The 25978-nt window shown below is 43.9% G+C and overlaps 1 protein-coding gene across 2 annotated transcripts in view; it reads left to right on the top strand.

Moving 5' to 3' along the window:
* Window positions 1-25978, top strand: part of LOC121269007 (26S proteasome non-ATPase regulatory subunit 11) — a 100302-nt gene that overhangs the window by 13369 nt on the left and 60955 nt on the right. For both annotated transcript variants that reach the window (XM_041173356.1, XM_041173357.1), the window contains exon 2: window positions 25107-25208. In XM_041173356.1, coding sequence (XP_041029290.1) covers window positions 25107-25208 — 102 coding nt within the window. The remainder of the gene's footprint in view (window positions 1-25106; window positions 25209-25978) is intronic.

Below are 25978 nucleotides of genomic sequence, written 5' to 3'. Positions count from 1 at the left end.
AATTTAGGTAAGTTAGTAAGAGACCAAATGAATTTCTGAATGGTTCATCATTTCTCGTTTGTCATTGCCTCACCACCACTAGAGGATTACAGTGAAATTAAAATGGGGTGGACCTTCTCTCCACTGATAGCTGCCCTTTAAGGCATTCTTAGTACAGGCAGCTCCCCTGGGACTTGCTGCTCCCCTCGTTAATAGCTTTCCGGCTGCCGCCTCCATCCTTTTTCTTTTCTGCTTCTTGGCCCCCTGGCGGACATCGGACCGGCCAGATTCATCATCCACAATAACTGCTGTTCGACATGCAATCGTAGCTTCCCTCCCTCCTGTCCTTGCTGCTCCTCCAGTCTTAGATTCTGTCTCTGGGGGAGCAGGAGGGAGGGAACCTGTGATTGTTGGAGCTGGAGCAGTAGGCATGGGAGAGACTGAATCTTTGATTAGAGGAGTATCTCTTCACGGATTCTGTCTCTCCCATGCACATTGCTCCTCTAATCAATCTTTCTATTATTTTCCCACTCCCACTAAGATGCCTGCACCTGCAGCTATTCAGCCTCATTTGGACTATGGAGGAGCTCTAATGTAGATAATTTTTTATCATTGTATTCTTTGATTTTTCATGGACTATTTGAGAGATTTCAAGGGTGAATTTACCCGCTGCCCCCATGTATTTTGAACCATATTTGGGTCCTCCCACTTCAACATCATCTTCATTTGCATTCCATAATTTGTCTCCCGTTGTTGTACGGTTTACTTTGTTCTCTTATAAAACACTGTGGGGTATTTGTTATGTGAAAGGTGCTATATATGATTGTAAATTTTTGTTAGTCAAACATTCGGGCAACTAGACAGCTGTATGTAACATTAATAGAAGCTTCATTTGCCAGCTTGGGTGGATGCAAAAGATCCCATGGCCCTATTTTTGAAGAAAAGCAGGGGAGTTATACCTGGGGGCCTGACTAATATTTACCCTCAATCAAAATCACAAAAAACTGTTAATCTGGTCATTATCACTTTGTGGGATTTTTCTGAGTGTACACTACAACAGTGACCACACTTCAAGAAAATACTTCATTGGCTGTAAAGAGCTTTGAACTTCCAGTGATCCTGAAAACCACTGTATAGATGCAACTATTTCACCCAGAAACTTATAAAATAAGAATGTAAAGTCTTTTTTTTGGTTTAGATTTCCATTCCTATGTACATAAGCCTCAACTATGAAGGAAACAAAGGCATTTGCTGTGAACCTCACTGTCTCTCTACCTCTTTCTTCTTTAAAGACTCCCTGAAATTTACCTCGTAATCAGGCTTCTGCCTAATATGTAGCCTGCTATCAAATTTTGTTTGATAACTCTCCTGTAAAGCACCTCGGAGTGTTTAATTACACCAAATGTAGCTGAGGCATGTAGCATTGATGCATTTGGGGCAAAATAGATGGACATGAGGGAGAGGGGAATAGAGATAATATACGTTAATTGAATTAGATGAAATGGGGTGAGAGGAGACTTGTTATGTTGATTTCTGTATGAAGCATAACATTGGAATAGGCAAGTTGAGCTGGTAGTAAATTCTGAGATTTATTTTTCAGCCTTCGAATGAAGTAAATTACTTATTCTTAATTGTACTTTGAGTTGTATGTATAGCCATATTAATAGCAGTTGTAATATATTTTGTATATAAAATTGTTAACATTTCCAATTCAATTTTGCTGTCACCATCCACAATGTAGTTTTGAATTCTGGCTCTTTGATAGCACCATGCAAAAAAGTGATAAAATTGGTTGAAATCGTTGCCTTTAGATTCTATACTGTTCCACAATCCTGCCATACTATTCTATTGTGCAGGCCTACTTCTATCCTGAGAGCCTGGAACTCACATTTCCTCCTCCTCCCCAGGGCCTTTTTCTTGCAGTCTGGTACACTGATAATGTGCTGAGCTTCCTATTCTTGTTCCCTTCCAAATTAACAGTATTACACAGATTCTTATATTTTCTTTTCAGCCTTTGATGTTACCTGCACTTCAGCACATCCTGTCAGAGTAACAGAGATGAACATCAAAGATCACAGACCATGTTGGGCCATTTAGGACAGAGGTGAAAGGGAGTTCCTTCATTCAAGAAGTCACAAATCTTTGGAATTCTCTATCATATAGGGTTCTGGATGCTCAATCATTTGAGTATATTCAAGTTAGAGGTCCATAGGTTTATGGATGCCATGGGAATCCAAGGAAATGAGGATAGTGTGGGAAGATGGAATTGAAGTAGAATCAGTCATGATACTGGTTTTTTGTTAACTCATGGGATGTGGGTGTCACTGGCAGGACGAACATTTGTTGCCCATCCTTAAATGCCCTTGAACTGAGTGGTTGGTTAGGCCATTTCAGAGGGCAGTTACAAGTCAACTACATTGCTGTGAGCCTGGAGCCACATGTAGGCCAGGCTGGGTAAGGATGGCAGATTTCCTTCCCACAAGGGCACTGTGAACCAGATGGGTTTTCACAACAATCCATGATAGTTCCAAGCTCAAGTTTTATATTCCAGATCTTTATTGATTGAATTGAAATTCCATCAGCTGCCAGGGTGGGATTTGAACCCATGCCCCCAGATCACTAACCTGGATTACTAGCCCAATGATATTACCACTATATCATCATCCCCCAGGGGGAGACAGCCTTGACAGCTTGGATGGCTGAATGATTACCCCTGATCCTATTTCTTCTGCCTCCCTATGAGCAAATAAACAGATTTTGCAAACCCGTCCTCCTGAAGTAACTGCCATAATCCCCACGATGGCAGGATACTGGGCACCTCGGTGGTCTCTGCAGGAGGAAACTGAGCAGCCTTTTTTAGGGGAGACAATTTTTTTGGCCCATGTGAGCAGCGCCATAGTAGATGAGCTAGTCAATAATAACCTTCTTATCTTTGTCACAGTTATTTGAAATAACAATGTTTTAGAAGGCTCAATGGATGTTTAGGTTTTACTGTTGTGCATTAAAATATAGGTGTCTGTGTTCTATGGTCTATTGAACAAAGCTTGAATGAGGAATCTCGCTTTTAATCAATGTACAAGTTTCCAGTCCAGTGTAATGGTAAACATTGGTTGAGCAGTTAGCCTGCTTAATGTTCACACTTTTCTTTCTATGTATTTTAGTAAATTCCATTTAATAACTGGTGCCTATCCGATATCCTTAGAGCTGATTTATTTTATGTACATAAGATTTCTTTCAGTGATATTAGCAACGTATTACATATGCAAAACAACAACATATGAAAGGGCAGATGTATAATATTTATTTATCATCATGCCTTATTTTACAAAAAGAATTTTTATTTTGACTAACGGATGTTTGTGTTGTCATTTCTGCTCTGGGGCAGTGGCTCTCAAAATGTGTTTGGTGTGCGAGGGGCTTCCTGGTGGTCGTTGGGCTAGTCTAGTCACAAGCTGGTATTCGGTGAGAAAAGTTTGACTGACTTTTGGCTCCATGTCGGCACATCCTGGACTTGCTGATGCAGCTTCGAAGCACCTGCTGCCATTCCCAACAATTTACAACTGCAAGATCAGATTTTCAACACTTGTGGGACTGAAAACAAAGAGGAGGAACTGGCTGAATATGGTGCTTGAAATCAGATTGAAGCTCTCCAACTTGGAGCCAGACATCACCACATTGATGTCGCGTTAAGAAGTATTCTCCCCATTAATTCTGATGGGATTTTTTGCAATGGCAATCGGATAGGGTAGGATCTGTAGATGGTCCGTGGGGCCTTTTGCTACGTCTAAGTGGTCCATTGACAAAAATGTTCAAGAATCACTGTTCTATTGGACATCATGTAAGATTGGGACTCTGAGCAATCGGGCTGAGTGGAATGATTTTCAAATGACACTGGAAGTTTTGGCCAAGTGTCACGGGGAGAAGTGAGTCTGCTAGAGCTGGGATGTACTCTAGAACTATCCCTGCCATGTTGCATATCTGTACCAGAAGTGCTGTGCTGTGATAAGAGTTGTATAGTGTTACTTGATTTTGTTAGTTCATGCGAAGTTCCTTTTCTTTAGTTCAGTGTATTAGTTGCCTGTTAAGTAAATTTTGATTTATATTTGGTTTGTTACAAGAAAACTTGTCCTTTGGTTATTTCCGTCAGTCACTGGTAACTCCATCTCTATTTAAAAGTTATCAGTCACTACGTGGTTTATAGCAAAATCTGTGACTGTGTGGTGTAATTAAGGAGTATAGTCTAATTAAGGAGTGTAGTGGAGGTATTTTAGTCAATCAGTTCTTTGACCACTCTATATTCATCCATCAGAACGAGCTAATTGGATTGCAGAGTGTTATGTAGTGTCTTTTTTGACTTTCCAACAGTTGCCCAGTTCTTAACATAAAGATTGGTGTGAATAAACACTCTGAACTTATCCATATAATCAGGTACATCACTCATATTGGAACACAACATTAGACCTTTGTGTTCCATGGCTCACTTGACCAATCCCCCGCATTATCAAAGTATACACAGCAGACAAAGCAGGAATCCACACATACTTGTATCTGTGTACAGAATTTCAATTCCTGACTATACTGGTTCCATGCTCCATCCACATTCCTCAGTGTTGAAACAAACCTCCTTGGGGTCCTTTTTAACATGTGAAACCTGAGCCCAAATCCAACTAGATATTTGCAGCCCTTCTTTCCAAAACATCTCCATTTTGCTTTCTTAGTATGTGGCTTGGCCCTTTGCCTAGAGTGCCAACCCAACTTGAACCCTAAATATAACTTATTCCACCAGCAATTTTCAAGTACTGTTTTGGGATCAGCCTAACAGAATCATTCATTCCCGATCCCAACCGCTGGATTCTGTTCTGGAAAAAAACAAATTGCAGTTACAATTGGAAAAAGAAAGGGGACAACAAAAATAATGTAGGAAAGGAGTCATGGTATAAGCTGAAAGGAATGGACCAGGAGGACCGCTTTTACAACAGTTACATCCAAGTGGAATAGACTTTTTTAACTTTGCTGCTAATCCATGTGTAAATGCATTCATTTAATTGTGATCTGTAATCTGTGAGCAATACCACAGGAGACCCATTAGTTAATTTTCTGCAATTTGCTATGTGCAATGCCACAAATTGATACGCTATTTTTTTTTTCTTAAGTGAAGTTCTTTTACTGGTTTTTCTATTTCTCTTGAAAATGTGCTCCTACCCTGTGGCCAAATTTGCAACTGCGGAACTGTTCACTGAAGCCAGTCAGACATAAAGAAAATATAGTTATAATTTGATAGCTGTACTTTCAAACTGTTTCAGATAGCCTGATACATCATGAAATCTTAATTGTTAATTGCTTTAGGGTTGTCTTGATAGGACAAAATATCAGTCGGGCTCGCAACATGGCACACTTGGGCTTGTTAGAAGCTACATATATATATATTCATATGCAGGGGCGCCTGCAGACAAAAGGAACATGTCCAAGCATTGCATCTCTTCTGAGTTAAACAATAGTTCCCAGATGCATTCTCCGTGGCAATGCCTCGGCCAATTAAAGTTGACTTGCCAACCAATTAGCTTCCTTTTCTCATGCAGTATAAATTGTTGCTCCCTTTGATATTTGGCATTCTTGCATCTGTCCTGATGAATGCAAGATGAAAAGCTTTGATTGCATGTCTATCTGTCTTCAGTGATACTCAAATTCTGAGCTACTCAGCGACTATTTAACAACTAAATATTGCTGTAGGCCAGTTGCCCAAGTTCCCTAAAGACTGAAAAAAAAACTGATTTGATCACGAGGGATATTGCAATAATCATGACAGACTTCAATCGTTATATAGGCTGGACAAACCAAATTGTCAAAAATAGCTTGGATGAACAGCTCATGAAATGCACTCACAGCAGTCTTTTAGAACAATATCTCTAGGAATTAACAAAGGAACTGGCTATTAATTAGTAATCTAATAAAGAATTCTCTTGGGAAGATTGATCATAATATGATAGAATTTCAAATTAAGTTTGAGAGTGATGTGGTTATGTCTGAAACTATGGTCTTGAATTTAAATCCAACTAGAGAGTTAGGAGAGAGTTGGCTGAATGAGATTGGGAAGCTATGACAGATAAATGATGGCAACATTTAAAGAAATAACTCGGTGAGGAATTTAAAAAAAGCTCCACTGGAAAAGTGGTGCAACCATGCTTTGCCACTGGAGAAGTTAAGGATAGCATTAGATTAAAAGAAAAAGCTTACAAATGCCAAAATGAGTAGTAAGATTGGAAGGTTGAGAAGATTTTAGAAATCAACAAAGGATGATCCAGAAATTGATAAAGGAGGAGAAAATAGAATGAGCTAAGTAGTAAGAAATAAGAGCAAATTCTGTAAGATCTTTTACAAATATATAACAGAGGAGATTAGTTAAATTTGGCATGTCTCTCTGAGCGGCAGAAGCAGGAGAAATAGTAGGAATAAAGAAATGGTGCAGACATAAACATTGTTTCTGTCTTCAGAGGAGAAGACACAAAAAGCATATCATAAATTGTGGGAAACCAAGAGTAAAATAAGTGTGAGGAACTTCAAGGAATAAATATTATTCAATAAAAAGTCCAGGGAAATTAATGTACCAAAGACTGACAAACCCTCTGGACTTCATGCCTGTGTGCCCACAGGCTTTTAGGAGACGTAGCCATAGTGATCACGTACACACTGATTTTGACCTTCTGGAATTTAGTGGGTTCCAGAATAGCTCCCACGGATTGGAAGGGAGCAAATAATCATGCTGCTCAAGTAAAGAGAGACAGACAACAGGGAGCTAATGACCAGTTAGCTTGACATCAGACATAGGGAAAATGCTTGAATCTCCTGTATTATTAAGAACATGGTAACAGGGTACTTAAATTATTTGGCAGAGTTAGCATGTCTTTGTGGAAGGAATAGTTTTTGACAAATTTTGAAAGTTTATAACTAGCACGTGTGGATGTCATATGTTTGGATATTCAGAAAGTATTTGATAAGGTGCCAGACAAGTTGTTATGCAAGTTTGGAGGTAATATATTAGAATGAATTGAGGATTGGTTAATGGGCAAAAATGGGCAAGAGAATAGGAATAAATACATCACTTTTGTGATGGCAAGGTGTAGCTAAGGAGTGCCATAAGGATTAGTGCCTGGGTCTCATCTATTTACAATCAATATCAATGAATTAGATGAAGGGACTGAGTTTAATATATCCCAATTTTGCTACAAATCTAGACAGAAATACCTGAAGAGGCTGCAAGGGAATATAAGTGGGCAAGAAGCTGGGAGATGTATAATGTAGGAAAGTGTGAAATTATCCATTTTGGCTGGAAGAATGGAAAAACAAAAGTATTATTTGATGGGGTTAGAGACTAGTAACTGTTGATATTCAGAGGGATTTGTGGTTCTTGCACACAAATCATGGAAAGCTAACATGCAAGTACGACAAGCAATTAGGAAAGTAAATGATATGTTAGCCTTTATTGGAAAGGGGTTGGAGTATAAGAGTATGGAAGTCTTGCTCCAATTGTAGAGGGCTTTGGTGAAATCACACCTGGAATACTGTACAGTTTTGGCCTCCTTGGCTAACAAAGGCTATACTTTCCTTAGGTGGGGAGCAGCAATGGGTCATTAGGTTGATGAGAGCCAATCCTAAGAGGGGAGATTGCTTAGAATCAAAATATTTTGGGGCTTGACTTGGTAGATGCTGTTTCTCCTGGTTGGGGATTCTAGGATTAGGTGGCATTGCCTCAGGATAATGGGCTGACCAATTAGGGCTGTGATGAGAATTTTCTTCACTCAGAAGGTTGTGAATCCTGGGAATTCTCTACCCCAGAGAGCTGTGGATTTGCAGTTGATGAGTATATTCAAGACTGAGATTTGGAACTAGGGGATAAGGCAGAAAAGTAGAGTTGATGTAGAAATTCAGCCATAACCTTGTCGAATGGTGAAGTGCACTCGATGGGCCATTTGGCCTACTCCTATTTCTTGTTATTTTGTAGTGGTGACAAGGACTGCTGAAGATGTAGCACAGAAAGCAAAGCTACTGCACTTAACACTGTCTATATGATTGCGTAAGACCCTGTTTATAGTGCATCCCTTGTTATACCACAATGCTTCATTGGCTCCTGCATACTACATTTCAGCAAGTGCTAACTGTTGCTAATTGTGATAAAACCAGCTGCGCTTATCCACCCTTGCACATGATGGTTCACATTGGAGAGGTCTCCAGGTTTTTATCTTGCTATGTATGATACAGCTTTATAAGTAGGGAGTTGACTGATAAAATGTGGAGGGACAGTTAAGAATATGAAGGCAGGCGCATACTTATATGAGGCAAGAGAGTTGAAAGAGTGCATAAATTTAGATACTGAATTGAAAAAAAAATTCCTCCCTGCTGACCCTCTGAATTAGTTGAGTTCTGTATTTACTTGTTCATCAACTTTCATAGCACCCTTGATTAGTTACTACTGTGGTAGAGGAAATATTCAAGAATGTGTGTGCATATTATTCATACCACCAGACTGCTTGAGGGTTTATATTGGACTTTGTGGTAAAGTGCAGTCATGGATATGAATTTACCATTTGAACTTGGGTGTCAGGTGGATCTATGCAGAAGACTCCTTCCTGCCTCCCCCAAAAAACCATTGGATCTTATACAAAGCATTACAATTTTTCTGTCACTCCCATGAGGTTGGCAGCCATATAAAAAAACATTTTCTCCTTTGTTATTCTTATCTACTATTACTATCCTCTTCTAGTGCTATTTAAATAGCAACCCACTCTGTTGATTTTAGTCCCACCCACTGCACTGCTCTCCATTTTAAATTTCCATCTGAAGGAAATCCATGTTGGTTTGGTTTGATTCCAAATTAAGAATGAGATCCTGGACTGAAAGAGAGGGAAATTTACTGTTTAAGGATCTCAGTGCTGTGGAGGTGCAGCAAACACCACATGTTTAATTGTACTACTGCATATAAAGGCAGTCCTCCTTTTATGTCTAGAACAAAGCATGCATTTCTCCCGTTAAATGTTATAGTTTTAGAGGGTACATCCAAGTTAAAAACCTTCTTCCAAAGTGCTCTTGAAGTAGGAATTGTTACTTAGTTTGAAAATGTAACTTTATTATATAAGAATGACAAGAAACCAGGAAATGATAGACCTATTATTCTATTGACTGCTGTGTGATACTTATTAGAATCTATAATTAAGGACAGAAATTGAGCTAATTAGAGTGTGTCAACATGGATTTGTAAGGATAGGTTATAGCTAATGAACCCAATTAATTTATCTTTTATAGTAGTGGAGAGGGAAGTGTCTATGGATGTAATTTATATGAACTTTGAGAAGTCATTGTGAGGTTCCACATAAGAGATTATTAACTAAAATTAAAGCGCATGGAATTGAAGGCAAATTATTGACCTGGCTAGGAGATTGGTTAGATGGTAGAAAATAAAGTACAGGCGTAATGGGTGTGCAAATTGGAAAAAAGTGGCCAATGGCATCTCAAAGTCTCTACTATGCACTATATTCATCAGCAACTTGGATAACACAACAAAGTACCATATCCAAGTTTGCCTTTCCACAAAGATTGATGTTGTAGTAAGAAGTGAGAGGGAAAGTTACAGAGACATTGATAGATTAGTCGAATGGGGAAAACTGAGGTAGATGCACTCCAATACAAGAAAGTGTGAGGACATCCATTTTGGACTTAAAAAGGATAGATGTGAGTTAGTGGTGGCAACTCTCCCTTGATTTGAAGACAACGTCTCCCCATGGACCTTCATGTGACTGACTGTCAGTTCTTGACCTGTGAATCCTTGAGCACATGGGGCAGGGCATGCCAACAGGTAGTGGGATCCAGAGTGCAGGATTTGCTTCCTTTTCTTCTCTGCCACCGCTCAGCCTCATTGTTAAAGCAATGGGGCTCAAAATGTGATGCAGCTTGATGAATAAATTTTTGCCATTTTGAACTATTTCCTAGTTACTGAGGTCAACGTCATTGCACATCAAATAGAGCTTTGGTGTTTTCTTTATGCTCCCCTGGAACATTGGCCGTTGAGAGTTGAGCTTAAAGGACCAGTCTGGGCGATGGTGTTTTGGCCATCCAGAGGCAGTTGCAAGTCCATCAAAGTTGATTTTGTAGGAGTTTTATCTGAATGCTTGTGGAACTGGCTTCAAGAAGAATAGTTTTTGTTCAGAAGGTGCATCAGAGACAGTGATTGAATTTCTTTAGTGTTCTTATGTGTCACTGTTGCACAGTCCAGTACTGGAGTCCCACATGGTACAGGAGCATGGTGATGACAAGTGTTCTGGGCACTGGGACTTATGTTGGTTTGTGGAGGTCTTTGTTGTCAAACACTTGCTCCTGTAGTTTGTAGAAGGCTGAACTGGGGGAATAGACTGGAGAGTATCAGGTGGTACTGTGGTTAAATGGACAAATGGTGTTTCTCTTAAGGATGACTGCTATCTGTCAAAGCTGAAAAGAGCATTTTGAACAACTCAACTGTGAATCCAGAGTGTGTCACCTGATACCCTCTGGTCTATTCCCCCATGGATCTGAGTATTTAAATAGTGAAAGACTAGCAACAGTGGAGGTCCAAGGGGATTTAGATGTCCATGTATGCAGATCACTACAAATTGTAGTAGTCAGGAACAAAAAATAACCAAAAGGCTAGCAAAATGCTGGCCTTTGTTTTAGAAGCACTGGAATACAAGAGGGTCGAAGTCATGCAACACCTAGACAAAGCGCTGGTGCTGCAACATCTGTCTACAGTTCTGGAAAAGATATATTGACCTTGGAAGGACTGCAGCATAATGACCAGAATGTTACCAGAGCTCAAAGGGTTAGATTATAAAAAAGAAAAACTTGCATTATTTAGGGCTTTTCACAACCAGCAGACACAAAAGCACTCTATAGCTGCCTGTAGCAAATTACTTTTGAAGCATAGTCATTGTTGTAATGTAGGAAACGCTACTATTAATTTGCGCTCAGCAAACTCCCAGTAACGGCAATGTGATAATGGCCAGATAATCTAAAAATCTGTGAAGTTGATTGATGGATAAGTATTGATCAGAGCACTGGGAGTAACTCCCCTGCTCATCTTTGAAATAAGACCTTTAGCATTCACCCAAGCAGCCACATGGGCCCTCAGTTTAACATCTCATCCGAAAGATAGCACCTCTAACAGTGCAATGCACTGTTTGTGCTACACTGGAGTGTCAGCTGAGGAGAAACTACATAAACTAGGGTTGCATTCCCAGGAATGTTTTGGAGCGATTTGGTTGAGGTTTTTAGGATTTTGGAAGAAATTGCTGGAGTAGATGGAGATTAAGTTTTTCTGCTGGTGGGAACCCCACACAAGGGGCATAACCTTGAAATCAGAAGTAGATCATCCCGGAGAACAGTTAGTAAGCATATGGCTTGCAACTGTAGAACACTCCCACAAAAAGCAATAGATGCTAGCTTAATTAGTCATGTTAAAACTAAGATTAATAGATTTTTGCTGGACAAGGGTTTAAAACGTTATGGAACAAAAGTTGGTAGATGAAGTTAAGATTAGCCATTGATAGGCTCGAGGGGCCGAATGGTCTACTGTTATTTCCGAGTTCCTAAAACAAGCCTGAAATGACTCATTGTGATATGAAAGCTGCTCTTCATTATGGTAGTGTAAAATATCTTGAGAAACAGGAACTTGTCTAAATCCTCACTTATGCAGTATACTCGCTCAGGAATCATTTGCATTGATGCACTTCGAGTAAATTTCTGGTCAGTTTTGATTTTTATTTCTTCACTGTGATGCAGACATAACCCTTTAACTCCAGTTGGTGTACAGGAAGCTTCTACTGTGAATTGGCAACAGTGTGGATCTTGAGCGTGTTAGTTACAATTAAACTCAAAATTGGTATTGGTTTACAGCGAACAGGAGGTATGTTAATAGTTTCAAGGAATGTGGCCGGATTAACTGCAAGTAATTGTGCGGTTAACTGGTATATCCTGCTTTTTATATTCTTTCACAGGATGTACGCGTTGCTGGCTATTCCAGCATTTATTGCCCACCCCTAAAAGCTCTTCAGAAGGTGGTGGTGAAACCTGCCTTGTTGAACTGCTGCATTCCATGTGGTGTGGGTGCACCCATAGTGTTGTTAAAGAAGCAGTTCCAGGATTCCAGTGACAGTGAAGGAACATGTTATAGTTCCAAATTAGGATGGTGTGTGGCTTGGGGGAGCTTGTTGGTGATATTCTCATGCATCTATTGCCCTTATCCTTCTAGGTGATAGAGGTTGCGGGTTTGGAATGCACTTGAGATGGAATGGTGATAGTTTTAGGTGATCAAACGGCAAAACTGGTTTATGTTGAGGGGCTGGATGGAGAACCAAATTGAATAACAAGGACTGATAATGAATCAAGGACTTGGTTTGGAGAGGTTCAAACTGCAAACTCCATATTCGTAATGGATGGTATCTCTTGCAATTGCCTTTTTTTTAAGGAAAAGAGCTAGAGCAGTGAGGAAGTTAACTGATCTACATATTACAGTTTTAACAAAGAGAGATGGTTCTTGCTTTCCTCACGAGCTGATTAAGAGGCACAGTAACATGGTCAGTAACTGTGCTTTAGTAGTTTAAAATTCAATGACAGGTCAGATGAGGTAAATATGAATAATTATGTAGATTGAATGTGCTTTTCTTTCTGCATTCTCCACATAGCACCAGGATAAGCTAAGGAGGGTAGATTATTTTACATTTTCTTTGATTGAGATATCCAATATTTAACTCTGCCTCATAAAATCATAAAAAATAGGAGCAGGATTAGGCCATTCAGCCCTTCAAGGCTGCTCCACCATTCAATCAGATCGTGGTTGATCTGATTGTGGCATTAACAGCACTTATTTTTTCTCCATTACCTTTGACTCCCTTGCCAATCAAAAATCTGTCAAACTCAGCCTTGAATATATTCAATGACAGCCTCCACTGCACTCTTAGGTTTCAAAGTCTGATAACCCTCGGAGAGAAGAAATTCTTCCTCATTTCCATCTTAAATGAGAGCCACTTATTTTTAAACTCGGCTGTCTAGTTCGAGATGCTCCCACAAGGGGAAACACCTACTCAGAATCCACCCTGTCAAGCCCCCTCATGGTGGATGCAACCTACTCAACATTTTCTTGTCAGATGACCCTTTTGTTCCGGGGATCTTCTCTGTATTAGCTCCAATGCACTTCTTAAGTAAGGAGACCAAAACTGTACACAGCACTCTAGGTGTGGTCTCACCAACGTGCTGTACAGTTGTAGCAAGACTTTTACATTTCTTTTTGCTCCATCCCCCTTTCAGCATTCCATTTGCCTCCCTAATTACTTGCTGTACCTGCAAGCTAACTTTTGTGATTTACGTACAAAGACACCCAGATCCCTCTCTCCCACAGCATTGTACAGCCTTTCTCCATTTAAATAGGCAGTGTTTCTTAATGCAGCCACTGGATGACACACTACCCACACTTGCACAAATGCAGTGTCATTGTTTGAAATGTCACTGTCAGCGATGTCTCAGGCAGTTGCTTGTAATTGTTGCTGATCAATCACAATCAAAGAAATTCTGCATTGTCAAATTTTGCTTGGCATGCATGCATCTACTGTAGTTTAAAAGTCAGCTGAAAACGTGCAGCACCCCCACCTCAACACTCCCACTCCCTCTCCCTCCCAGCTGAACTTATTACTTGTACACTCCTTCCCGGCTGGACTTGCCGCCTCGTCACTTTCCCTCCCGCCAGGGCTGGCTGCCCACCTGCCAGCCTCCCTCCCGCCTGGGCTGGCCGCCCATCTGCCAGCCTCCCTCCCGCCTGGGCTGGCCACCCATCTGCCAGCCTCCCTCCCGCCTGGGCTGGCCGCCCATCTGCCAGCCTCCCTCCTGCCTGGGCTGGCCACCCATCTGCCAGCCTCCCTCCCGCCTGGGCTGGCCGCCCATCTGCCAGCCTCCCTCCCACCTGGGCTGGCCGCCCATCTGCCAGCCTCCCTCCCGCCTGGGCTGGCCGCCCATCTGCCAGCCTCCCTCCCGCCTGGGCTGGCCGCCCATCTGCCAGCCTCCCTCCCGCCTGGGCTGGCCGCCCGTCTGCCAGCCTCCCTCCCGCCTGGGCTGGCCGCCCATCTGCCAGCCTCCCTCCTGCCTGGGCTGGCCGTCCATCTGCCAGCCTCCCTCCCGCCTGGGCTGGCCGTCCATCTGCCAGCCTCTCTCCCGCCTGGGCTCAAAACCTTGCCCGTTGCGCTGACGCTTCCAGGTCATCAAAGGCCATGGGGCAATGTCACCAGCAGGCTGCCCCCTGCATATCTGCAGATGCCGGGGATGCACCTTGCAGCAGCACCCAGAAACATTTCTCAAGTGTTACATAGACCTGGTAGGGTTGCACTGGTGCTTATATATTGTGTCTGGAAGGATTGTTAGTCTGACATTAAATGGCTGTTTTTAATTCGTGTGTGCTCATGTGGGCAAGGAGCAATGTGAACTTGTTTGCCAGTTGTGAGGTGGACTTCTTTTTTTAATTCATTCTAGGAATGTTGGCATCACTGGCTAGGCTAGCATTTATTAACCATTCCTAATTGCCCTTGAGAAAATGGTGGTGAGCCGCCTTCTTGAACCCACAGTGCTGTTAGGGAGGGAGTTTCAAGATTTTGACCCAGCGACAGTGAAGGAGCAGCAATATATTTCAAAGTCAGGATGGTGAGTGGCTTGGAGGGGAACTTGCAGGTGGTGGAGTTCTGTGTGTCTGCTGCCCTTGTCCTTCTAGATAGTAGTGGTCGTGGGTTTGGAAGGTGCTGTCTAAGGAGCCTTGGTGAGTTCCTGCAGTACATCTTGTAAATGGTGCGCACTGCTGCTACTGTGCGTTGGTGGTGGGTGTAAATGTTTGTAGAAGGGTGCCAATCAAGTGGGCTGTTTTGTCCTGTATGGTGTCAAGCTTCTTAAGTGTTGTTGGAGCTGCACTCGTCCAAGCACATGGAAAGTATTTCCTAACTTGTGCCTTGTAGATAGTGGACAAGCTTTGGGGAGTCAGGAGGTGAGTCGCTCACCGTAGGATTTTTAGCCTCTGACCTGCTCTTGTAGCCACAGTATTTATATGGCCAGCCCAGTTCATTTTCTGGTCAATGGTAAGCCCCCAGGATGTTGATAGTGGGGGATTGAATGATGGTAATGCCATTTAATGTCAAGGGACTCTGGTTAGCTTCTCTCTTGTTGGAGATGGTCATTGCCTGGCACTTGTGTGGCTCAAATGCTACTTGCCACTTGTCAGCCCAAGCCTGGATATTGTCCAGGTCTTGCTGCATTTTGACATGGACTGCTTCAGTTTCTGAGAACTCGTTAGTGGCCCTGAACACCGTGCAATCATTAGCGAATACCCCACTTCTGACCTTATGATGGAAGGAAGGTCCTTGATGAAGCAGCTGTAGATGGTTGGGCCTATGACACTACCTTGTGGTGATGCCTGAAACTGAGGTGATGAAACTGACATCCTACAACCACAACCATCTTCCTTTGTGCTAGGCATGACTCCAACCAGTGGAGAGTTTTCCCCTGATTCCCATTGACTCCAGTTTTGCTAGGGCCCCTTGATGCCACACGCACTCAAATGCTGCCTTGATAGCAAGGGCAATCACTGTCACCTCACCTTGGGTGTTCAGCTCTTTTGTCCATGTTTGAACCAAGGCTGTAAATAGGTCAGGAGCTGAGTGGCCCTGGTGGAACCCAAACTGAGGGTCAGTGAGCAGGTTATTGCTTAAGCAACTGCCACTTGATAGCACTGTTGATGACCCTTCCATCACTTTACTGATTATTGAAAGTAGACTGATGGGATGGTAATTGGCCAGGTTGGATTCGTCGTACTTTTTATGTACAGGACATACCTGGGCAGTTTTCCACATTGCCGAGTAGATACCAGTGTTGTAGCTGTACTGGGACATCTTGGCTAGGGACACTGCTAGTTCTGGAGCACAAGACTTCAGTACTATTGCTGGAATATTTTCAAGGCCCTTAGCCTTTGCAGTAATCTTCAACTGTTTCTTGATATCATGTAATGGCAGTGGGAGGACAATATGAGGGCATCATTGCAAGGACATGTGCCATACATGGCAAGATAGTTAAGTTGGTGAATGGATGACCCTTACTGGGGATCAGCCTTTGTGAGTGGGTCAGGGCTGAGGTGTTCCCATGCCTCCTATGCACCTAACTCCATGGCTGGCCATTGTCAGCAGCCAGTTGTGGTTCCCCCTTCAATTTCATTCTCCACCTCCTTGTCAGATGAGGCTTGTGCCTCCTCCTCTTCTGCAGGCTGATGGTTTCTCTTTTCCAGGTCAGGTTATGTAGCACACAGTACACAAATGACTGTTTGGGTGACCCACAATGGGTCTTGCTGCAGGGCACCCCCAGAACCAAAGTGCATCTTCAGAAGACCAATAGTCTGCTCTGTTGTGACCTTTATTGTGACGTGACTGGCATTCTACCTTGCTTCTGCCTCATTGCAAGGGGATCTGGCGACATCATTGTCAGGTCCAAAGACTGTTGCCCCTGTCACAGAGGATCTATCCATTATAGACTCATAGTCATCTCCAGCACAGAAGGATGACGTTCATCCTGTCGTGTCCGCGCTAGTCAACAAAGATCTGACTACGCTAATTCCATTTTCCAGCGTTTGGCCCATAGCCCTGGAGGCTATGGCAATGCAAGTGAATATCTAAATACTACTTAAATGTTACGAGAGTTTCTGGCTCAACCACCCTTTCAGGCAGTGAGTTCCAGATTCCTACCACCCTCTGGGTGAAAACATTTCTCCTCAACTCCCCTCTGAGCCTTCTACCTCTTACCTTAAATTTATGCCCCCTGGTTATTGACCCCTCTATTAATGGAAAATATGCCTTCCTATCCACCCCATCTCTGCCCCTCATAATCTTATCAGGCCCCCATTCAACCTTTCTTGCTCCAAGGAATACAACCCCATCCTATCCAATCTTTCATCATAGCTCAGACCCTCCAGCCCAGGCAGCATCCAGATAAATCTCCACTGCACACTCTTCAGTGCAATCACTTCCTTCCTATAATGACCAGAACTGCACGCAGTACTCCAGTTGTGGCTTAACCATCATCTTATACAGTTCCAGCATAACCTCTCTGCTCTTGCCTTTATTAGGCGAGGCATAGAATGCAAGCATCCCATATGCCGCCTTAACCACCTTATCTACCTGCCCTGCTGCCTTCAGGGATCTATAGATATGTACACCAATGTCCCTCTGATCTTCAGTACTTTCCAGGGTCCTACCATTCATAGTGTAATCCTTTGCCTTGTTAGCACACACGCCCCCCCCCCCCAAGTGCATTACTGGTGGAATTAATCAGTGGCCTTGGGACAAATGGGTGCCAGCAGCTGCAGGTAGCACAGCACATAGGCATTGTGGCTGCTGATTGGATATCGTGCATTATTTGCTTCCTGTGGTCACAGACTACCTACACATTGAACAACCGTCACTCTGGTGCCTCGATGGCTGTTATACCCTGAACACACAGAAACCTGGCCATGGCTGCAAATCCCATTGCTCTCCATCTGAAAGTCCTCATCCATCCTGAATCTTATGCACTCTCCAACCCTCTTGTGCAGTGATTTTGTGACCTCTTTGGAGGGGTGAATGGCTGCTTATAGGATCCCACAAATGTTACCGGTTGATCCCTAGGAGGAAGCAAAGTCAGGGCAATTGAGACCTGCAGTGACTTCAAAGCCACTGGCATCTTGCGCCTGCTGTATCCCAGTGGGTGCAGGCTGTCCTAAATTGAGACGCAGAGGTGGGTGACTGTCTGCTTTGAGAACCATGGTCTCTTCCGACATTGCTTCTTTAACATTTGCAGGTATATCCACCAAATCCTGTAAATTGTTGGATGTACCTGGGGCTTGCACCTGCCTTTCCCTTATTGCCTGGCCTCCTGTCCTTGTGCAGACCCCTGTCACTGCTGTTAGAGAGAGACTAAGTGAGCGGAGAGAGGAAAGGGATTCTGTTTGGGGGGGCGGAGAGGAAGAGGTGGACTTGGAGGGGGAGGGGGCGGGGTAGGGGGAGGGAGGGGGGGGTGGGGGGGGGTGGTGGGGGGCTGCGCAGGAGAGAGATGAATAGACCGAGGGGATGGGGTGCAACAGAGAGGCATGGACTGGGGGAGGGAGTGATGGGTGAGAGAGAAACGGTCTGGGGAAGGGTGTGAGAGATGGGCCGGGAGAGGTGAGAGAGACATATCCACACTTTTTGAGGCATGGAGCTCTCCATCTCTGACTTTGTTACTTTCATGCGGTTCTGTTCTACCCCCACACGCTCCCCTCACCCCCAGAGGGAAGCATCTACTTGCTGCTTTCTTCTCCTGATGTGCTTAACTGTTATTGTTGTTTACAAGACGGTCTCAAATATGTTTCAGAAGAAGGAATTTTTTATTGGGCTGTAACGTCTGAGCTCCAGGACATGGTATTGGAGGGAGGCGTGGAAGGTACCCCAAAGGTGTGCTGGTGAACCCCTCCCAGAGGTTCACAGGTAAGGTTTGCACGGCAAATGCCTGGAAGTGCAAATTTCCCCTAGGTAATTGCCCTGCACTGGTAACCATCCAAAAATGCAATTTAAATCACAAACTTCAGGTGATTCCAACTGGGTTACATCAATAGTTACCCAGAAAAAGTTAGAAGAATTAAACCCTCTAACTTCTGGGTAACTGTTGTACAGAGCCACACTTGATTCTATAGCACCCCCCCTGCCCCTGGCCAGGACCAGAACTGACTCAAACCCCCCCCCAACGAAACCTGATCCGATGCCCCCAAAATCCTACTCACTTACTTTATACACTTGCCTTCTCCCTGGCCTGTCAAGGACCTTTAACCTTGGCTGGATCTTTAACTTACCTTGTTTACAGCTGTTAGTGCCGTTTAAAAAAAAAGGGTGTGGCATCCTTGCATCCGACTGAGCTACACTCGATTCAAGGCTGTGGGCACGCACTACACTGCCCAAATCTCTCCCAGCCTGAGTTGGAAGGTCGGGCAAGACAGGATAGAAAAAATATTCAGATTAAAAAAAACTAGGAACGGCATGGCAGTCTGACACTGATTGGCACTTAGAGGATGTTCAGACCCAATATTTATTTGTGATTTCATTTCCTTCCTTAGCTGATCCTTCTACGTCCCAGTGCAGTGTTCATTCTTGTCTAGCATAGTCATCAATAGGTGAGTTACAGGTGTTACATTTAGGTAAGCTAGTGTTATCAGTTTACACATTGGCATGTGAAATAATATGAAATCCAAAGTTGAGCTGATATCTTAAGCCTGATATCCCACCAACCTGAGCTATCAATTAAACACTATTTGAGTACTCTTGCCTGAACTTTGAAATGTTGCAGGGAGGAATTTAGACATGACATGAGCTTAATAAAGTCTTCTGACAGAAATGGAATCTCGTATTCAAATATTCCACGTAATTGTGGAACTCATGCTTAAGTTCCAGAGACCATAACTTACTATCTTTTGTGTATGGGTATGATGTTGGCTGCGTTTGTCTAACAGGACTTGATTTATGATTGAGAGTAGCTGCAGTGTGAGGCACAAAGCTGGAGCATTTTAATAGGCAGCTTATTGTCCCCATGAAGCTTGTCAGTGGCCCTGAGGATGACACTGTCCAGTCTGTTCCTTTCCCCGATAGTTCTGCATGCAAGGGAGGCAACAGCCTGCCTGTCCTGACATGTTGCAGCTGATGCTACCAGAATCCCAAAGGTACCTGCAGGCAGGGATATAGCAGTCACCTTAATCGTGGGCATATTTCCAGGTGTCCTGCCTACGTACAGAATTGATATGTCTGGGATCACCCAGATGTAATCCGACATAAATGCAACATGCTCACGTTTCCGTAATTCCTAACCTTTGCATCGCCCCTATGTTTCGCATACAATTACAAATGGGCCATTATCTTCTCCATCCTGAAAACGGGGCTGGCTAGCTTTCCTTGCCTCATAATGTACACCCCCAGGATTGACCTCATACCTGCTTCATCCCTTGTGCATATACTTAGTGGTAGTGCAGACAAAGGGAGTCAGCAGCACTCCTGTAAGCCTGCGAATCTGACACACACATGGTGGTTGGGTATTTATGCTCTACATTCCACCTTTTGTTCATAATCCATATTCAACACATGGACTGCAAGCAGTTCAAGGCAGCACACAACCCCATCTCAAGGGCAATTAGGGACCGGCAATAAATGTTGACCTCACCAGTCCTGCCCACATCCATGAATTAAAGAAAATTCCAGCAGATTCCATGCTCCATCAGCTGGAGGATTTCCCTGGCTTGCTATATCATCCAGGCCCCATATGATATGCTGGGGAGTTCCCAGTTTGTCAACTTACAGCATTAACTGTGTGTGCACAGTTTGATTGTCCGAGCTTGCTAGGTCTATACTGTTAATTTGAGCACCAGTCCAGTGGGGGTAGAGAGAGAGGGACTGCGTGGGGGTAGAGAGAGAGGGACTGCGTGGGGGTAGAGAGAGAGGGACTGCGTGGGGGTAGAGAGAGAGGGACTGCGTGGGGGTAGAGAGAGAGGGACTGCGTGGGGGTGGAGAGAGAGGGACTGCGTGGGGGTAGAGAGAGAGGGACTGCGTGGGGGGTAGAGAGAGAGGGACTGCGTGGGGGTAGAGAGAGAGGGACTGCGTGGGGGTAGAGAGACGGGCTGCGTGGGGGTAGAGAGACGGGCTGCGTGGGGGTAGAGAGACGGGCTGCGTGGGGGTTGAGAGAGAGGGACTGCGTGGGGGTAGAAAGAGAGGGACTGCGTGGGGGTAGAGAGAGAGGGACTGCATGGGGGTAGAGAGAGAGGGACTGCGTGGGGATAGAGAGAGAGGGACTGCGTGGGGGTAGAGAGAGAGACAGACAGACTGCGTGGGGGTGGAGAGAGAGAGAGAGACGGACTGCGTGGGGGTGGAGAGAGAGAGAGAGACGGGCTGCGTGGGGGTAGAGAGACGGGCTGCGTGGGGGTAGAGAGACGGGCTGCGTGGGGGTAGAGAGAGAGGGACTGCGTGGGGGTAGAGAGAGAGGGACTGCGTGGGGGTAGAGAGAGAGGGACTGCGTGGGGGTAGAGAGAGAGGGACTGCATGGGGGTAGAGAGAGAGGGACTGCGTGGGGGTAGAGAGAGAGGGACTGCGTGGGGGTAGAGAGAGAGACAGACGGACTGCGTGGGGGTGGAGAGAGAGAGAGAGACGGACTGCGTGGGGGTGGAGAGAGAGAGAGAGACGGGCTGCGTGGGGGTAGAGAGAGAGACGGGCTGCGTGGGGGTAGAGAGAGAGAGACGGGCTGCGTGGGGGTAGAGAGAGAGACGGGCTGCGTGGGGGTAGAGAGAGAGACGGGCTGCGTGGGGGTAGAGAGAGAGAGACGGGCTGCGTGGAGGTCGAGAGAGAGAGACAGGCTGCATGGGGGTCGAGAGAGAGAGACGGGCTGCGTGGGGGTCGAGAGAGAGAGACGGGCTGCGTGGGGGTAGAGAGAGAGAGACGGGGTGCGAGGGGGTAGAGAGAGAGAGACGGGGTGCGTGGGGGTAGAGAGAGAGAGACGGGGTGCGTGGGGGTAGAGAGAGAGGCGGACTGCGTGGGGGTAGAGAGAGAGAGACGGACTGCGTGGGGGTAGAGAGAGAGAGACAGACTGCGTGGGGGTAGAGAGAGAGAGAGACGGGGTGCGTGGGGGTAGAGAGAGAGAGACGGGGTGCGTGGGGGTAGAGAGAGAGAGGCAGACTGCGTGGGGGTAGAGAGAGAGACGGAGCGAAACACAGGCTGCGTGGGGGGAAGTGAGCGAGAGGCAGGCTGCGTTTGGAAGAGAGAGACAGGCTGTGGTGGGGTGGGGGGAGGAGAGAGTGTGGGATACATAGATGTGTGTTCATCCCATAGAGGCACATGGTGTAGTTGCAGCCATGCTGACATCAACGTGCACATTGACAAATGGATCCTGTCTAGCTGGCAAATTGCCGACACACTTGGCACACACACAATGCACTTGGCTGCATTGGCAAGTCACACTCTGTTATTAATATTCTGCTTTACTGTTCTTCCTCCCAAAGTTGACAACCTCACATTTTCCCACATTATACTCCATGTGCCAAATTTGTGCCTAACTACTTAACTTATCTGTATCCCTTTGCAGACTCTTAGTATCCTCCTGAAACTTGCTTTCCTACCTATCTTTGTGTCATCAGCAAATTTCGTTACGATCCAACCTGTCCCTTCACCAAGTCATTAATATAGTTGGTAAATGGTTGAGATCTCAGCACTGATTCCTGTGGCACTCCACTCGTTAGCTTGCCAACGTAAAAATGATCCATTTATTCTGACTGTTTCATGTTAGTTAGCCAATCCTCTTTCCATATTAATATATTACCCCCAACACCATGAATTCTTACCTTGTGTGGTACCTTTTACGTGGCACCTTATCAAATGCGTTTTGGAAATCCAAATCTACTAGTTCCCGTTTAATCCACCCTGCTTGTTAAATCCTCAAAGAACTCCAACACCGTTTGCCTTTTACAAAACCATATTGACTCTGCCTGATTGTATTATGGTTTTCTAAATGTCCTGCTACTACGTCCAGGATAATAGATTCTTGCATTTTCCCAATTAACAGATGTTGGTCTAATTGGCCTATGATTTCCTGCTTTCTGTTTCCCTTCTTTCCTGAATAGTGGTGTTACATTTGTATTTTCCAATTTTCTGGGACCTTTTCAGAATCTGGGGAATTTTGGAAGATTACAACCAATGCGTCTACCATCTCTGCAGCAACTTCTAAGACTGGCGGACCAGTCTTAGAAGTTGCTGCAGTGATGGTAGACGCATTGGTTGTAATCCAGTGACGGGGACCTGTCAACCTTCAATTCAATTAGTTTTCCTAGTACTTTTTCACTAGTGATAGAGATTGTTTTTAAGTTCCCCCTTGTTGTCCCCTGCCTTTCTATTGTTCTTGGGATACTTTTTGTACTTACTGCTGTGCAGACAGATAGAAAACACTTGTTCAAAGTGTTTCCTTGTTTTTCCTTGATCCCCATTATTAGTTCCCAGCGTCACTCTCTAAGGGCCTCTAAGGCCTCCTGCATTGCTACTTTCTGGATCTCCATACTGACCTCATTTGTAGTCACACCCGTCTGTCCCTGACCACAGACCAAATCTGAAGTACCAAACTTAAAGGGTGTGACTGCCTCCTGGAACAAGGTGTCCGGGTAGCTTTCCCCATCATGAATGCATGCATCTGAAGCTCTGACTGCGGCTCATTAACTCTGAACTGAAGCTCCTCGAGCTGTGGATGCTGCAGATGTTGCCCACCTATCCTGCCATCTTTATTTTGTTTCATTTAACAGATGAGGTTTCAAGTTTAGAAATATTACTCTGCGATTTTCCATAGTTATGAATAGCATTTAACTAGTTATGCTAGAAATTTAATACAATACTTGTATTTCCCCAGTACCAGTTTAAATTACTATTTTAAAAACACCCACAGGCCAATTTATCAGCGAGATTTAAAATGTTTAGTTCACTCAACGCTATAAAGCTTTAAGCACTAGGTGGTGGTTCTTGTGTTTCTTGTCAGCTTGAGGCTTTCCCTTTTTACCGATCTTCCCCACTCAAAGGCAGAAAGCTTGCCACTTGTGCCTTTGGAAACTTGCTGAAGGAACCTGGAGATAAATAGATATTAGCTCTTTTATTGATTATAGAGTACCAGGTCCTCATGATAGCAAGCATCCCTAAAGGGCTGATAAACCCTTTCCTGTGGCGTTTGTTGCCTCAATTGCCTCACCCATTTTACAGACAAAAAAAAATGAGTGCAATGTGTCCATTATGGCAGGGAGCATGTGCTTTACTGGTGAATGCAGCAGAAGAGGTGTTGGGAATGATGCTTGAAACAGGGATTAAGTCCCCCTCATACATTCGCATGACCTAACTCTTGTTTCAGGTCCCCTGTCCAAAATTGTTCATCCCTGAATGTCACCAAAAAAAATAACTTTTTTTAAAAGAAAAGTTACTTGGCTGAATCTTGAGCTGAGACACACAATGCTGAAGCACTTTCCTCCCATCCATTCCCCACAAAGATCTATCTGAGGGTTCCTGACAACGCAGCACAAGAGGCTGAAATCCTCTTTGCAGCCAATCCACCTGACCCGCTAAGGCTTTAACAGTCAAAAGCAAAATACCACAGATGCTGGAAATCTGAAATAAAAACAGGAACTGATGGAAAAACTCAGTTCTGGCAGCATCTATGGTGAAAGAAACAGAGTTAAAGTTTCAGGTCCATGGAACTCTTTGGAGGAAATCATACAGACTCAATGTTAGCTCTGTTTCTCTCTCCACAGATCCTGCCAGACCTGCTGAGTTTTTCCAGCATTTACTATTTTTATTTCAGGCTTTGACACTCGCTAGTCTTGTGGACTTAAGGCTCGATGCCTAATACAGTGTGTTCCTTAGCACTACCCGTTCCATTGCACAGATCATTCCTGGTGCCCAATTCACAGAAGCCTGCTGATGAAGACCTATTTCTAGACTATTGTCTAATTTTCAGGACCTAAGCTAACTCAGTATGTTAACAGCAATTTACTTTAGTATTTGAGAGTAAAACCAAACTCATTGGGTGTTATAAGCAGAATTTGTTTCTGCATGGTAACCAGCCTGTTGATTACTCATCGTGAGACCCCTTCGCAGGGATCTATATCAATTGTGGACACACCTGTAGCCTCTTGGAAAGCGTGTATAAATAAAATTTGCAATACAAAGAGGAGATTTGTATTCACAATGTTTACAGTTCTTCTGTGAATTGCATCCTGTGTGAAGTTTCCCTTCCTTGACCCTTACTACCACAAAGAAGTTGACCATCTAAAGTTACAAAGCTGGTTTTCCTGTAAGTTTTCACTTGTTAGAAACTATAAGCACTAACATTTTGAAGGGCTTTTCTTCAGCTAAGTGCTATGAGTGCATTTTACAAAACCATTGAGAAGCCTGCTACACAAGCCTCCTAAGTGATGTATCTGCAGGCATTTTGACAATGCACAGTGCATGACAAAAGCCCAAGCTAGTATATTTTTCCAATGATACTGGACTAAATGTCTCATTTGTTCTATCTTTCAGTGAAACGTGATATCCAGCAAGATGATGAAGAAGCTGTCCGTGTTAAGGAACAGAGCATTCTGGAGCTGGGGGGTCTCTTAGCCAAAACAGGGCAAGCAGCAGGTAAACTATAGAGCAGTTGTCCCTCTAATTAAGGTGATATGTGTACAACAACTTGTATATAGAGTGCATGTGAGGCCGGGTGACAAAACTTATTTATAATGGAGCATTCTGTTTCCTGTTGATACATGTGTTGCATTAAAAGATATTCTGCTGGATCCTAGAAGAGAAAAATCAGATCCCTGGTGATCCTTTCCTGTTTTAAGTTTTCAATTTGCTGATCAGAGGCAGCCTTAGAGCAGATGTTATTAAGTGGTCCTCTCCTGGGGTATATCCTGTTCTGTGTGCAAACTGAAATTATCTCTGTGAGCATTACTTCAAAGATTTTAGAACTTGAAGTTAGTTTCCTCTTAAAACTATTTTTCTTTTGACAGTTTCTGGGCATTAAGTAATTTTCACAACGATATGTGACAGAAGGAGATCATTCAGCCTATTGTGCCTGTGTGGCTTTTTGAAAGCTTTATCCAATTAGTCCCACTCCCTGCTCACTACCAACGGTCCTACATTCTTTTCCCCCTTCAATTATTTATCCAATTTCCTTTCTTAAAAAGTTGCGATTGAATTTGCTTCTACCACACTTTCAGGCAATCCATTACAGAGTGTCGTAACTCACTATATTTACAAATAATTCTGTCCTGGTTATTTTGCCAATTACCTTCCGTGGCATATAATTTTATTTGTGGTTTAATTGGCCTTGTAGTGGAAAACTACAGCATAATGTCTAATTGATTGAATGGTTTGTCTTCAGTTATTTAGGTAGTTTGTTCAAATAT

The sequence above is a fragment of the Carcharodon carcharias genome, chromosome 23, assembly GCF_017639515.1.
Source record: "Carcharodon carcharias isolate sCarCar2 chromosome 23, sCarCar2.pri, whole genome shotgun sequence".
NCBI lineage: Eukaryota > Metazoa > Chordata > Chondrichthyes > Lamniformes > Lamnidae > Carcharodon > Carcharodon carcharias.
Note: the sequence above shows the minus strand (reverse complement) of the source record. Positions and strands in the feature narration are given on the sequence as shown.